This window comes from Hyaena hyaena, unplaced genomic scaffold, assembly GCF_003009895.1.
Source record: "Hyaena hyaena isolate Hyena2069 unplaced genomic scaffold, ASM300989v1 scaffold_492, whole genome shotgun sequence".
NCBI classification, from domain to species: domain Eukaryota; kingdom Metazoa; phylum Chordata; class Mammalia; order Carnivora; family Hyaenidae; genus Hyaena; species Hyaena hyaena.
The window spans coordinates 296938-309899 of NW_024081124.1; the positions used below are offsets into that span (position 1 = coordinate 296938).

Sequence of the window (12962 nt, forward strand, 5' to 3'; positions counted from 1 at the left end):
CGTCGCCCGAGTCGCTCCGCGCGCCGCCGAGCGCAGCCAATCCGCGGGCGGCCCGTCGCGCGTCGGCCAATCACCGAGCAGGCAGCCCGGAAGCACGCGGCCTGCGGGGGCTCGGCGGCTGAGGGAAGGCTGCCCCCGCGCCACAGCCGCGTACTGCGTCCCTGACTGCTGGCCGGACACGTCCTCCTGGCCAAGCCGGCCATCCCTCGGGATGGATCTCCCTCAGCCCACGTAGGGCTGACCTCACAAATGCCACCACTCAGGGACGCCCCAACTGCGTCTCCGGGAGGGGCGGGCCGCGGAGTCGGCCCTTCCCGGAAATCCCCGCGAGCGCGCGCCGCGAGCGCCCGGAAGCTACAAGTCCCCGGCCTCGGCGCGCTCCCGGGGGCGGGACTTCCCGGCGGCGACGCGCGCGGAGACGAGATGGACGAGGCGCGGGGTCACCGGCGCCGCTCGCTCTACCAGGCGGCGGGTTCGCCGTCCTGGAAGGAGGCTTTCCGGCAGGTGGGCGTGGGGCCTAGGGAGCCTCGGCCGTGCTGCCGTCACCCCTACCCCGTCCGGGGAGCCGCCCTCCCGCGTGCCGGGCGGTGGCGGGGGACCTGGAGCGGGGCGGGGCCGGGCCGGGCGCTCCCGGGGCTCCGGACCCTGCGCGCGGGGTCGTGGCGAGCCGGCCGGGTGCCAGCACCCCCTGCCGGCGGTGGTGGGTAGGCGCCAGGGAGGCGCCTGGCTTCTGCCTTCCAGTCCAGACAGGAGTCGAGCAATTCTTGGAAAAGATGCCTAGTTCTGCCCCAGACTCTTCCTTCGGCGCCTCCGTGACGGTCTCAGCAGGGACGTGCCCCTGCCGCACTGTGACCTCTTCTGACGTCAGTGTGGTTCCTATCATGTGACCCGGCTTTCCAGAAAGGGGCAGAGGTCCTGTAGTCTAGGAAAATCACGGGTGCTGGAAATAAGGCTGACAGCGGGGGCTTGTCAACCTGGGCTGTGGACCTTTTGAGGAAGACCGGTCTCTACCGCTGGGGGCGCTGTTGTCCGCACGGTAGAGTGTCGCCCAGCTCCCTGGCCTGCACCTGCTAGATGCGGGTAGCCCCACAATTCAAGCGACAGCAAAAAGTGTCTCCAGGCATTGCCAGATGTGCCACGGGGGCTAAAAATCGTCCTGGGCTGAGACACCGTGTCCAGAAAGGCGGCTGTCGTCGCCATGCCTGGAGCGGCTGGGATGCGGAAGTAACCCTGCGTCCAGTGGTGACACCGTGGGGGCTGAGCTGTTGTGACCCAACCATTAAGGACGCCGGCATTGAAGACAGGCTGCGAAATACTCCAGTCTGGGATAGTAAACAAAACATTGTGATTTCACCTGTCTGCGTGTGGGTAAGGACTGGAGAGGAATACTCAGAAATAACAATAATTCAGGTGATAGCTGAAAGTTCCTGTCTGTACATTTCCTTTAATGTCTTAACACCTAGCCTAAGAATTTTTTAAAAAGTTTATTTTTGAGAGAGCGGGAGTGGAGGAGAGTGAGACAGAGAGAAAAGGAGACACATACTCGGAAGCAGGCTCCAGGCTCCGAGCTGTCAGCACAGAGCCCCATGCGGGCCTTGAACCCACCAACTGGGAGATCATGACCTGAGCTGAAGTCGGACGCTTAACCGACTGAGCCACACAAGTGCCCCCCAAAGTTTTTAATGGACTTGCTCCCCGTCTTTTTCCTTCCAAGGGATGCCTGGAGAGAATGAGGAACAGCCGGGACAGGCTTCTGAAAAGATACCGCCAGGCGGGAGGCAGTGTGCCAGGGAGCGCCCCGAGCACCCTTCTGGTGCAAGAAGTGATGGAAGAAGAGTGGAGCGCGTTGCAGTCGGTGGAGGGCTGTCCAGAGGGCTTGGCTCAGGTCAGGCTGGGGTGTGTGTTTTGGGGGAGGGGCTACAGCACAGGACTGCCCGGTGTCCTCTCTCCCTGTTTGCCCAAGTCCTCTAACCCCACCACCCTCCAGCCCCCACTCAGGGTTCCAACCACCCTTAACCCAGGCTCTTTCGCCTTTAACGTTAGACTCTTCTGGATTCCTGGTTCGCACGTCCCAGACTGCCGGTGTGCTATATCACTGCATCTCAGGAAACTGAACAGAAATTTCACTCCTCAGCTTCCCTCCCTGGAAATTTTGATTCGGCACCACGGGCTAGGATGCTCTCTCCTGGAGAAGGTCCCAGAGCTTTCTGATTTTTTTTTTTTTAAATATTTTATTTCTAGGAGAGAGAGAGAGAGAGAGAGAGAGAGAGCGCGCGTGAGCAGGGGAGGGTCAGAGAGAGAGGGAGTCACAGACTGAAACAGGCTCCAGGCTCTGAGCTGGCAGTCAGCACAGAGCCCGACGAGGGGCTCGAACCCACGAACCGAGAGATCATGACCCAAGTGAAAGTCGGACGCTTAACCGACTAAGCCACCCAGGCGCCCCCAGAGCTTTCTAATCCTAACCTTGGCCAGAGTTGGGGCCTGGGTCCAGATAGGAAGCGGGTTACCATGTGCAGGAAGAGTCCGTAGTTCTGGAACTCTGGCCCTGGTTTTGCTCTCGACTCTTACCCCTCCTGCGCCTCTGAGCTTTGCTTCACCTTCATACCACGAAGAAGGTAGCGTCGTGCAAACAACGTAAGAAAACGTTGGCAAACTGCCCCGGGAACATGCGGGCTGTCTGCAGAGATGGTGCGCTATGGGGCTCCCGGGAGCTCTCAAGCAGCTTTATTCCCGCTTCACAGAGGCCTGAGATGAGGTTTACAGAGGTCAGGAACTTTCCGGCACTTACATGCTTTTGGCAGAACAAATACGTCGTTGCTGCCCTAGAGTGTCTCCCCCCGCATTTGGGGCCATTATTTTGTTCCCGGTGGTTCAGTCATTGACGACTCCTCAGCGTGACCACACTCCCACGTCGTTTCCTCGGTTCCGTGTGGCTTCGAGCCAGCCTCCAAGTAGGAGTCCCGCTGGGACCTGCTGGCCGCTTGGGACCTGAAGCCTCGCACGAGCCCACTTTGTCTTGCAGCTGGAGGAGCCCGTGGACCTGGCCGTGCTCGAGGAGATCCAGCAGGAGCTGGCTGAGCAAGGTGCGTTCTGGGGCCGCCTCCCACCCGCTGCCCTGATGCTGACCGCTTTTCTTTTGGTATTAACGTTTATTTTTGAGAGAAAGAGGAGGGGCAGAGAGAGGGAGACAGAGGAGCTGAAGCGGGCTCCACTCTGATAGCACAAAGCCTGACGCGGGGCTCAAACTGACGAACCATGAGATCGTGACCTGATCCAAAGTTGGATGCTTGGCCGACAGAGCCACCCGGGCGCCCCGCTGACCGCTTTTCAGGGAGAAATCTTGGTTCTTAGCCACCCCGCTCCGCTTCAGGCGGTCTCTGGTCAGAAGGCCCATTTTTAATCAAGTCTCGGCTGCGTGTCCACCCTTCCTCTTGGAAGAGTCTCCCGTGCGCTGAGCCTTGTGCTCAGACCCCACGTTCCATTGCTCTCTCCTGGTGGCCAGCAGACAAGGTAGCCTGGGACGGAGGATAGCGGACAGGGACGCGGCTGGTGGTGCGACCAGAAGCAACATCCGTTGTGTGCGTCGTGGCCCGCGCGACGGTTCCTGTCTGTTAACGGTTCCTGTCTGTTAACCGCGGGCCCTGAGCACAGCTCCGCCCCGAGGGAACTGCATTGGAAAAGGCGGAGGTGGAGGTGGGCTGCGGTTTGCTGACGCCCTGCTCTGCAGCCTGGGCTGTGAGCTCATCGAGAGCAGGGACCAGCTCCGTCCCCTCTGTCCCTCCTCCTACCATGTACCGGGCGGCGTGGCGCGCATGCCACACGGAACGCAGGCCGTGCACGGCACAGACCGGGTGTCCAGACACGAGAACAGCGCGCGCCACACTGAGCAGGGCGGGCCGGGCCCTGTAAGCGTCCGCCCTCTCCAGCTGCCCCGGGGCCCTGACCCCCTACACGCTGCTCCCCGAGCCTCCGGAGGGGCGTCACGTCCTTGTCCCTTGTCCTCCCCACTTCCCCGCTGGTGGTCACGGAGGAGAGTCAGACAGGAGGGGAGGGCCAGCGGGATGGAGACTGACCACGCGGTAAATGTCTTGGGATTGTGATCGGTAGTCTGATTTGGCCTGAATTACTCCCTGGGGGATGAAGCCTTCAGCGCTGACCCTAGCGTGGAGGCGTGGCCGGCGGGGAGGGGTGGGGGAGCTGGGGCGGGGCTGGACGGGAGGGGGCGGGGCGAGCATCCCAGGGGCCCCTTGCCTTGCAGAGCGGAGCATCATCAGCGAGTATGAGAAGAGCTTGCAGTTCGATGAGCGGTGTCTCAGCATCATGCTGGCCGAATGGGAAGCAAACCCCCTCATCTGTCCTGTGTGCACAAAGTAAGAGTTTTCAAAACCTTCCCAGCGTTATCGGTCCCCACCCCCTGCTCAGAGGTGAGTAGTGCTTCCCCCGCCCCAGACGCTGCTTGTCTGGAGGGGTCTGGGGACCCAGGTCTGCTGGCCGCCGACCTCTCTGACCCCAACTCTGCTTCCAGGTCCAACCTGAGGGTATCGAGCGGCGTGGTCACATGTCCGTGTGGCTTGTACCTCTCCTCTCAGGTAAGTTGCACATGCAGATGACATGTGTCCTCTTCCCGCGTGGGCCTGCTTTCTTGAACACTAGAATTCAGAATTTCAGCTTCCATAGCCTTAAAATACGGGAGGAGCCCTCTTACCGGACATGATGGGGACCGATTTTCAAGCTGTTGACTCCGGGGCAGCTGGGATGAGGTCGTAGTTTAACGGTCTTACTTCCTAGGCCCCGGAGTTGACGGAGCAAAAGCTCCGTGCCTGCATCGAGGACAGCGTGAGCGAGCACAGCGCGCACTGTCCCCACACGCCTGAGTTTTCGGCCACCGGGGGGATGGGAGAAAAGCCCGCTCTTCTCATGAGCTGCCCGGTAAGCCTGCTGCGGCCGCCGGCGAGAGCGGCCCGGTCGAGGGTCTCTTCCCTCGCTGGTGGACGTCCGGCTCAGAGACACGCAGATGTTTAGGCTTTTGTTCCTTTTAAATTCTTCTTTGTTCCTTTTAAATTCTTGTTGTTTTGAACCGGCCGGGTGTTGAAAAGTGGTTTGTTCCGTGAGGAAGGTACTTGTCCAGGAAGATGAAACTACCAGAAAGGAGGGGGCGGAGGCCGCGGGAGGGGGCGCCTGGCTCCGGCAGCGGATTACGTCCCACTCACGGGACCCAGAGAGGCCGGCGCGTGCCCGCCGTGCAGGAGGGGGCAGGACGGCGTCGGGTCGCCGAGGAGACAGGGCCTGTGAGGGGGCTGCGCGGTGGGGAGGGAGGCGGCAGTGCCAAGGGCTCTGTCTGGCCGGGTGGGCGTGTCCCCACTGCTGGGGACCGGACGCAGACTCCCGTCAGTTAGCGGTCCAGCCAGCTGCCCCACCAGGGAGCAGGGACACCGGCGCTGGGGTCCCGGGGGCCGTGGCTCCAGCGTCCCGGCTGGGGGGGGGGGTGCCTTCCCGCAGGCGGTGTGGGGAGGACTGGGGTGAGTGGGAGGCCCGCGCCGGGTGTCTCCAGGGCTCCTGTGCCCGCTGTGTCCCACGTGCCCGTGGCTCCGCCCAGTGACTCGAGGCAGGTTTGCCCGCGACCACAGGGCACCGCAGGGCCGTTGTCCCCACAGCAAGTCCCGCTGTCCTGGGGCCCCGCTGCGCCGGATGCCGCGCCCCTGCCACGGCGCCGCTCGTCGGTCCCGGAAGGTGACATCACAGCCTTCCTGCCCTCCCGGCCCCCGCACGCAGGCAGGGGCCTCATGTGTCCGGAGAAAGTAGAGGCTGAGGTGGGTGAGGGAGTTGAACGGTGCAGGTGCGGCGGATTCGGCTCCTGCCTCCTCGTGAGAGGGATGAGTGTGAGCCCGGGCCGTGGGGCGTGGGGGCGTGAGCCCGGGGCCGTGGGGCATGGGGGCGTGAGCCCGGGGCCGTGGGGCGTGGGAGCGTGAGCCCAGGGCGTGGGCCGTGGGAGCGTGAGCCCGGGGCCATGGGCCGAGGGAGTGGCAGGCGATGGGTTGCCCGGGTGCTGAGCGCCTAGCGGCACCACAGCACATGGCCCTTGTGGGCCCCAGTCCATGGGGTCCACTCCTCTGACTGACGGGGCCCCAAAACTGGGCAGAGTGAAGCCGGGGGCGGGGGGGGCACAGCTGGCTCCCTGTGGGCAGAGACCACGGCAGGCCCAGGGCGGGGGGACGGAAGCACAATCAAGTTCAAGTCCCTGGAGCGCGGGAGCTCCGGTCACCAGGCCTCTGGCTTCACATAAGGGGGAGTCCAGGACCGTGGGGGCTGGCTGCAGGGGTTCTCTGCCCAGGCAGGGGGCGCGATACAGCTGCAGGTGTGGGCTACGGAACGTCACGTGCGGCCACGAGGATGTGGGAGGCTGGAGACGTGCGAGCGGTCCAGGCCGGTCACGGGCTAGAGGGTGCCAGACCCCAGGAAGCCAGGCGTATCCCCTGGGGAAGCCGTCGGGGACTCCGTGGCATGGTGGCCAGTGAGCCATCAGGGAGCTAGGGGCCTGTTCCCGCTCCAGTACTGACTGGGCCTCAAGTTGGGGTTCTGCCTGGGTGGGGGGACATGCGGGGGCTGTACCCCCCTGCGGCACATGCCTGTTTCAGGCCTGGGGTCAGTGGAAGGAGCCTCCTCTCTCTGCTCAGCCACAAAAGATACCAGCCATCAGAAGCTTGAATACCGTCTCTGGTGGCCCCGTCCGAAGGGGGAGGGTGTGAGTCTGTCTCTAGGGTCTGATCTGAGCCCGAGGCGTCCACACTGTGGCTTGTGGCCAAGGCAGTCTTCCTGGGGCTGTGGGAGGGGGTCCCTGGTACAGCCCCAGAGCCAGCTCTCCATGCTGGCCCCCAACCCCCACGCAGCAGAGGTCACTACAATTAGTCCTGAACCACGTCCTGAGATGATGTTCGTGACTCTGCCTTTCTGTTGAAATTCCAGGCTTGTGACACTTGGACGGTGATCGTCTAGAACCTGCCTGGGCACCTCGTTCTGGGGTGGAGCCTGCTCACTCCGTGTGACAAAGGGACTTGTAAATACAGACCTTTAATTTATAACTTATTTTGTATTAAAAACTTTCAAACGTCTCTGCTCTTGGGTGTTCTGTGATGCAGGCTAAGGAAGGAACAGAAAAGACGGAGCACCTTGGAGGAATTAAACCAATTTTATTGTCCGTCATTACGTTATACAAAATTCCGGGAGCGACAGTCTACTGAAGAAATAAACAAATAGTAAACGAGAGGCCAACAGAAATAATTTAAATCTGAATTATCTTCCATGATCTCAGGAGGAAAACCACCGGCGAGCGCGCGTGTCCGGCTGCAGCGCGGGCTCGTCCCTGGCCGAAGCCGGCCGTAAAGTAACGTGCTCACCGTCCCGTCCCGTCTACTGGCTCTTGACAAAACCCTTCAGGTCCTCGAGAAACGTGATGTACTCCTGGTGCTCCAGGGCCGTGCTGAGCTCCACCAGCTCGTCGGCGAAGGTGTTGTCCACGCCCCGGTCGGCCAGGAAGTCCATCAGGTGGTCGTACAAGGCCTGGAGGGAGAAACCCCACTCGCTGCGGCCCCGGGACCCGGGCACGCCCACCGCCCCGAGCACTCACCCAGTCCAGGGAGCACTCACCCAGTCCAGGGAGTCCGTGTTGAGCGTGTAATTCGTGTCCTTCCACTCAGCCTCGCCAACCGACTGAAAGCTCACTTCTCTGATGGCGAAGATGTCACTCTCGTCTTCCTCTTCCTGTCCCACCTGAGAGGAGACGGGGTTTGGGCAACAGAAGGGGTTCGCGAGACAAACCAGACTATTAGCTTGAAAGTCACCAGATTTTACCCCCCCCCCCGCCCCCCCCCCCCCCCGCCTCCTCCCCTGCCCGCGGGCCTCTGAATGGGCCCTCCTCGTCCCCTACGCACCTCATCTTCCGGGTAGTGACAGTCCAGAACCAGGGCCTTCTTGCCGCCGTTCTTTATAACTTCCACCACGAAGTTGGGAGTGGACGTCAGTTCAGGCTGGGGAAGCGAGAACGAGTCAGGGCGCGCCCTGCCAGCAGGGGGTGCGTGCCTGGACCCCAGAGCTCACCGCAGGGCCCTGATGGCCACGGCTGGGTGGGCCGTCAGCCGCTTCTAAACACTACGCGCCCGTGCTCGTGCAGAAGAGCCTGGAATCTTTAGCAGCACAGAGGCCCCGCACCAGCTTGTTCAGCTGCGCTAACCAGTCCCGGGCCGATCTTTCTAGAGTCACACGCGAGGTCTTCGAGGGCAGAGGATCACATGGCTAACGGGGCCTCACGCTGTGCGCGGAACTTACCAGGCTTAGAATTAAATCTGAATTCCGGTGCCAGCTAAGTTAGCGCGCCTCGTCTCCCTGGACAGGTTTTCCACCCACAGGCTGCGAAGCCGCCCCGTCCCCCCAACCTCCCTCCCTCCCTCCCGCTGACCGTTTGGGGATCTTCCTGTTTGGGCCCAGAACCGAGGCCGGTGCATCCGGCTAACTGGCCGTCCAGAAGGCTGAAGCACCGGCCCGGACAGGAGCCGTCCAGGATCGGGGGACCGTGGCCGGGGTGGCGGAGACAGACACACACCAGGGGGGCTGTAATCTGCGTCGGGAACCTGGGGGACCCTGTGGCACACACAGCCTCCTGAGAGGTCTGAGGACTGGGGTGCCAAGGTGTCAGGCGCCCAAATCTCTCATGTCCCAGCTTTGCTACCTGGTTCAGTGGCTTGTGTCTACTGCCAGCCTGGGACGCGACCCCCGATCATGGGAAGGAGGCTTCAGACCAGTTCGTTTCCTTCCCGTTAAGAGAACACAGGCCGAACTGTAAGCCTGGGGGCCGGGGGGGCTCACGGCGCTGCTACGCTGGCCAGAGACCGCTGCTCGGGGAGCAGAGCTCCGAGGACGGGGCCCCTGCGTCCCCCCACGTCCCTTCCCGGGCAGCGCGCTGGGAAGGGCCCTGGAATGGCTGTCGGCGCTCAGACCGCGGCTGAGACCCTGCTCACCTCCTGCTCTTCCACCTTCTGTCCCTGCGGGGGGGGCTCCTCCTCGTTCTCAAACGTGGGTGGGATGCTGTTGTTGATGTTGAACGTCACCGTGATCCTACCGGGGCGAGAGAAAACCCGAAGCGCTGTGGTTTTCTCTCAGTATTCAATGCATAAAGAAGTTCCCAGAAGTTCTCGAGGTTCCAAAAGAGGCTACAGTTGAAAATGCTGATTGAAACAATGTCTCTAACGCGACTGACTTGACAGAATTACCTGCGGCAGGAGTATCCGAGGCCCCAAGACGGACTTAGCGGGTGTGACTGAGCCCACCACGCACGGCAGCTGGAAGTCAACTGATGCGCCCCGACTGGCCCCACTTTATCTCCACCAGATCTGGTCCTGGGTGGGAGGCAAGGCCGGCGCCCGGGGCTCCCTGCCAACCGCGCCCACCGGTCATCTCCGTGCCTATCTAGCCCACCCTGGCCTTGCCCGGGGCGCCCTCCAGTGGCCGAGAGGGAGTAAGTGCTGGGAGGGCAGAGAAGCCACGGGTTGGGGGGGTGAGGAGGGACGGGGCAGCCTCAGGCTAAGGGAAGAGAGGCCTCAGGATGAACTGGAACAAAGATCAACTCTTCAAAACAGCTGTGGGGCCGCCTGGGGGGCTCCGCGGGTTAAGCGTCTGACTATTTCAGCTCCGGTCACGTTCTCCGGTGTCCCTGAGTTGAGACTTCCCCCACTGCCCGTCGGGCTCCGTGCTGACAGCTCGAGCCTGGAGCCTGCTCCAAAGTCTGTCTCCCTCTCTCTGCCCCTCCCCTGTCTAAAGGCTCAGTTCTCTCTCTTTCTCAAGATAAATAAACTTTAAAAAAAAAAAAAAAAAGTAGTGGAAGTTTCACTATCAGAAAGCAGGCCTGAGACACCCAGACAACTTCAAGGTGCGAGAATCCTCGCCTGACAGACCACACCCGAGCCGCACCAGGAAGCCCCTTCCCTGCGGCCCGGCCGGGCAGACGGTCAGCCCCAGGACCTGCCTAACCTGCAGCGGCGCTGACCGAGCCGGGCTCCCGGCACAGAAACGCCTTCATTCACGAGGACTTGACGCAGAACAACCCAGAATTGCCTACGACTCGCCCCGGGAAAACGGTTTCCTCAGCGAAGTCGCAGAGCACACCCCACTGCGGGGACAGGACGCCCTCTAGGCAAAAACCCCGAGAATGAGAACCTTCCTTTACAGCACACAGAGTGGACTCACGACAGGGGGGTCGTAACAGCAGAACCAGGTGAGAGCCCCCACCGCCCTGGTGGCCACACTCTCTACGCGGTACCCCGTCCTACACGCAGGCCACAAAGTTCACGTTTAGGGAGTGGGTCCTGGTTCCGCAGCCAGAGCCGGCGGTGGAGCCGGTCAGCACGCTCCGCGGGGGGGCGGCAGTCTGTGCACCCAGCCTCAGCCGGAGGGACAGCCGGCCTCCCGAGCCTCCACCAGCCTTCCGCTGCGCACACCGTGCTGCTCCCTTACTGTCTCATGAACACAGCAGATCTGCGTGCAGGGACCGTGTCGCCGGGAGGGCACACGTGCGACCCCGGGTTCACTCAGGGACACCCCCCCCCCCGGCCCGCAGGCCGCCTGCACTTACCTCTCTCCAGCCACCTTCCGCACTAATTTGGCTTCTGTCCCGTTCACTTCGAGCTCCCAGCCCCCAGACATCTTGGGGAGGGACCCATGCTTCTGGATCTTCTTTTCTTCCTTAATCTCATCGTTCAGGAACTCGACGAACGCTTTGTCTCCTAAAATAACAATCTGTTAAGACGCAGCAAAAGACCCAGTCCGGCTAAAACCTATCCGCCACCTGGGGTTACTGCAGCCTGAAGCCTGGACCTGGGACCGTTTGATGCGTGTGCCATCAACCAGGCTCTACCAACAGGGTCCAATTCCCACCCACGATGCCTCAGTTTCTCCATCTGTAAAAATGCTGGAAACACTAAATCAGGAAGCTGAGCTCACCTCTGGGAAAACGGTTTCCAACAGTGACCTCATACCCACGCTTGACCACGCCTGGAACCCCCCACACCCGGGATTCCCAAGGGTCCTCTGAGACTCAGATAAAGCCCCTCCCAGAGCTTAGTCGCATCTTTCAACAAAGGGAAACACCCGCGGGCGGAGGAACACGGGTGAGGGCGGTGGACCGGGTGCCCGGGGCTCCCAGCCAGCCTACGGGAACCTGCCACCGCCCCGAGCCAGACCACCCCCCCCCCGCCGTCCTGACCCCAGACCTTGCCCCTTGCCCCCCGCCAACGACGGCCCTAGGATCCCCGACTCCCCGCCCCGGTCCTTNCGACGGCCCTAGGATCCCCGACTCCCCGCCCCGGTCCTTGACCCTTGACCCCTTAGCCCCGCCCATGGACCCCTCGAACCCCACCCCCTTGTCACTGGTCCCCGGCGTCGACCCCCCGACCCTCTCCGACTGACCCCCCCAGCCCTGACCCCCGACCCCGAGGCCCGACTCCTCCACCCGATTCCCGACCCCCTAATCCCCGACCCCGAGCCCCCTGACCCACCCAGCCCTGACCCTCGACCCGAGCCCCGACGCCGAGCCTCACCCTGGGTGTGCAGCGCGCCGCAGCCGCAGCTGCAGGGCACGCGGGGGAGCAGGAGGCCGGCGCGCACTCGGAACAGCCCGAAGGACCGCACGCACGGCCGCGGCGCGGGCTGCAGCAGAGGCCGGGCCGGCGGGGCGGGCGCGGCGCGGAGCCCGGCGACGGCGGAGCCCAGCGCGCGGGGCACGCGACGCAGCAGAGGCAGCATCGCGGCGGCGGACACGTGCGGCGGCGAAGGACGACCCGGGCCGAGATCCCCTAACACTCTCCGCCGGAAGTCCCGCCCCCGCCGGGAGCGCTTCCGCGCCGGCGCATTGCGGGCCCCGGCGCAGGGCTGCGCGGCGCCCCCTGCTGGGGGCCTCCGGTGCGGCCCGCGGGCCTGGGGCCTCGAGCTGCGCGCGCTCTGGCCGGCGGGGGCGCCGCTCGGGGTCGCCTGCTCTGTGCGCCCGACCTCCAGCCGCCGGGGCTCCGAGGTCAGCGCGGCCGCGCGGACTTCATCTTCCCGCGGGACCCGCAGCTCCGCTCAGCCCGGCGGGCGGCTCAGCTCCAGGGCGCGCCCTCTGAATTCCTGCGACACCCCCCAGAGCCTGCACCCCCTCCCCAGCGTACAGCACCCCCCGGGGGCCCCCTTCCCCAGCGCGCACCTCCCTCCTCCGAGTGCACCCCCTTCGCGCCCTCCCCTCCCCCCGAGTGAACCTCCCTCGGCGAGCGCCACCCCCTCAGCGTGTTTCCTCTCGGCCCACACCCCTTCCCCGGCATCGCCCCTGCGGGCAGCCCCCTCCTCGGGCACGCACAGCCCTGTCGGCCTGCACCTCCGGCGAGCGCGCTACCCTGGCCGCGCGCCCCACGCCACCCCACCCCGCCCCGCGCGCGCCCCGTTCCGAGGAGCGGGAGCGGGGGGCTCAGAAAACGGGGGCTCTCAAGACCTGAGAGGGCACCTCAGCCCCGACCACGCTCGTGATCCGGGACCCACGTGCCCAAGCCCCTGCTAGCGGGGCTTCCTAGGCGGCGTCAGAACCGCGAAGACCTGCAGACCCTCCGTGGATCAGCTACGTGTGCAGCCTGGCTCGTCAGAGATGATGGGCGGCCCCGCCCCCGGCCCCGGGTGCCGCCTTGTCCCCCACGGGAAAGTGTCCTCTGCTGCAGTGTCACCGCAGAGTGCCCGCCGGGGAGGAGCTCGGGCTTTTCAACCCCGTGCCCACACCTCGTGCCCACACCCCGTGCCCACACCTCGTGCCCACACCCCCGGTGCCCACACCTCATGCCCACACCCCCTGTGCCCACACCTCGTGCCCACACACCCCGTGCCCACACCCCCGTGCCCACACCCCGTGCCCACACCTCATGCCCACACCTCATGCCCACACCCCCCGTGCCCAC

General features: G+C 63.8%; 2 protein-coding genes across 4 annotated transcripts; one reads left to right on the plus strand and one right to left on the minus strand.

Moving 5' to 3' along the window:
* Positions 1–89: 89 nt before the first annotated feature.
* On the plus strand, positions 90–7109 carry RPAIN (RPA interacting protein). Of its 3 annotated transcripts, XM_039254529.1 has the most exons (7): positions 95–504; positions 1715–1885; positions 3023–3083; positions 4259–4370; positions 4526–4589; positions 4789–4929; positions 6964–7109. In XM_039254529.1, the coding sequence occupies exons 1-7, from the start codon at positions 250–252 to the stop codon at positions 6991–6993; spliced, it is 834 nt and encodes a 277-aa protein (XP_039110460.1). In that variant the 5' UTR covers positions 95–249; the 3' UTR covers positions 6994–7109. The 3 variants fall into 3 exon arrangements, 1 of the variants encoding a protein (XP_039110460.1); XR_005532173.1 differs by lacking the exons at positions 4526–4589; positions 4789–4929; positions 6964–7109 and adding an exon at positions 3503–3693 and having other exon boundaries at positions 90–504; positions 4259–4343; XR_005532174.1 differs by lacking the exons at positions 4526–4589; positions 4789–4929; positions 6964–7109 and adding an exon at positions 3506–3693 and having other exon boundaries at positions 90–504; positions 4259–4343.
* Positions 7110–7167: 58 nt separating this feature from the next.
* Positions 7168–11871, minus strand: LOC120246885 (complement C1q binding protein). Its single transcript, XM_039254530.1, has 6 exons — positions 11586–11871; positions 10622–10772; positions 9012–9108; positions 7929–8024; positions 7645–7767; positions 7168–7557 (listed from the first exon to the last, which is right to left on the minus strand). Exons 1-6 carry the CDS (start codon positions 11788–11790, stop codon positions 7408–7410), a joined length of 822 nt encoding a protein of 273 aa, XP_039110461.1. The 5' UTR covers positions 11791–11871; the 3' UTR covers positions 7168–7407.
* Positions 11872–12962: the final 1091 nt, after the last annotated feature.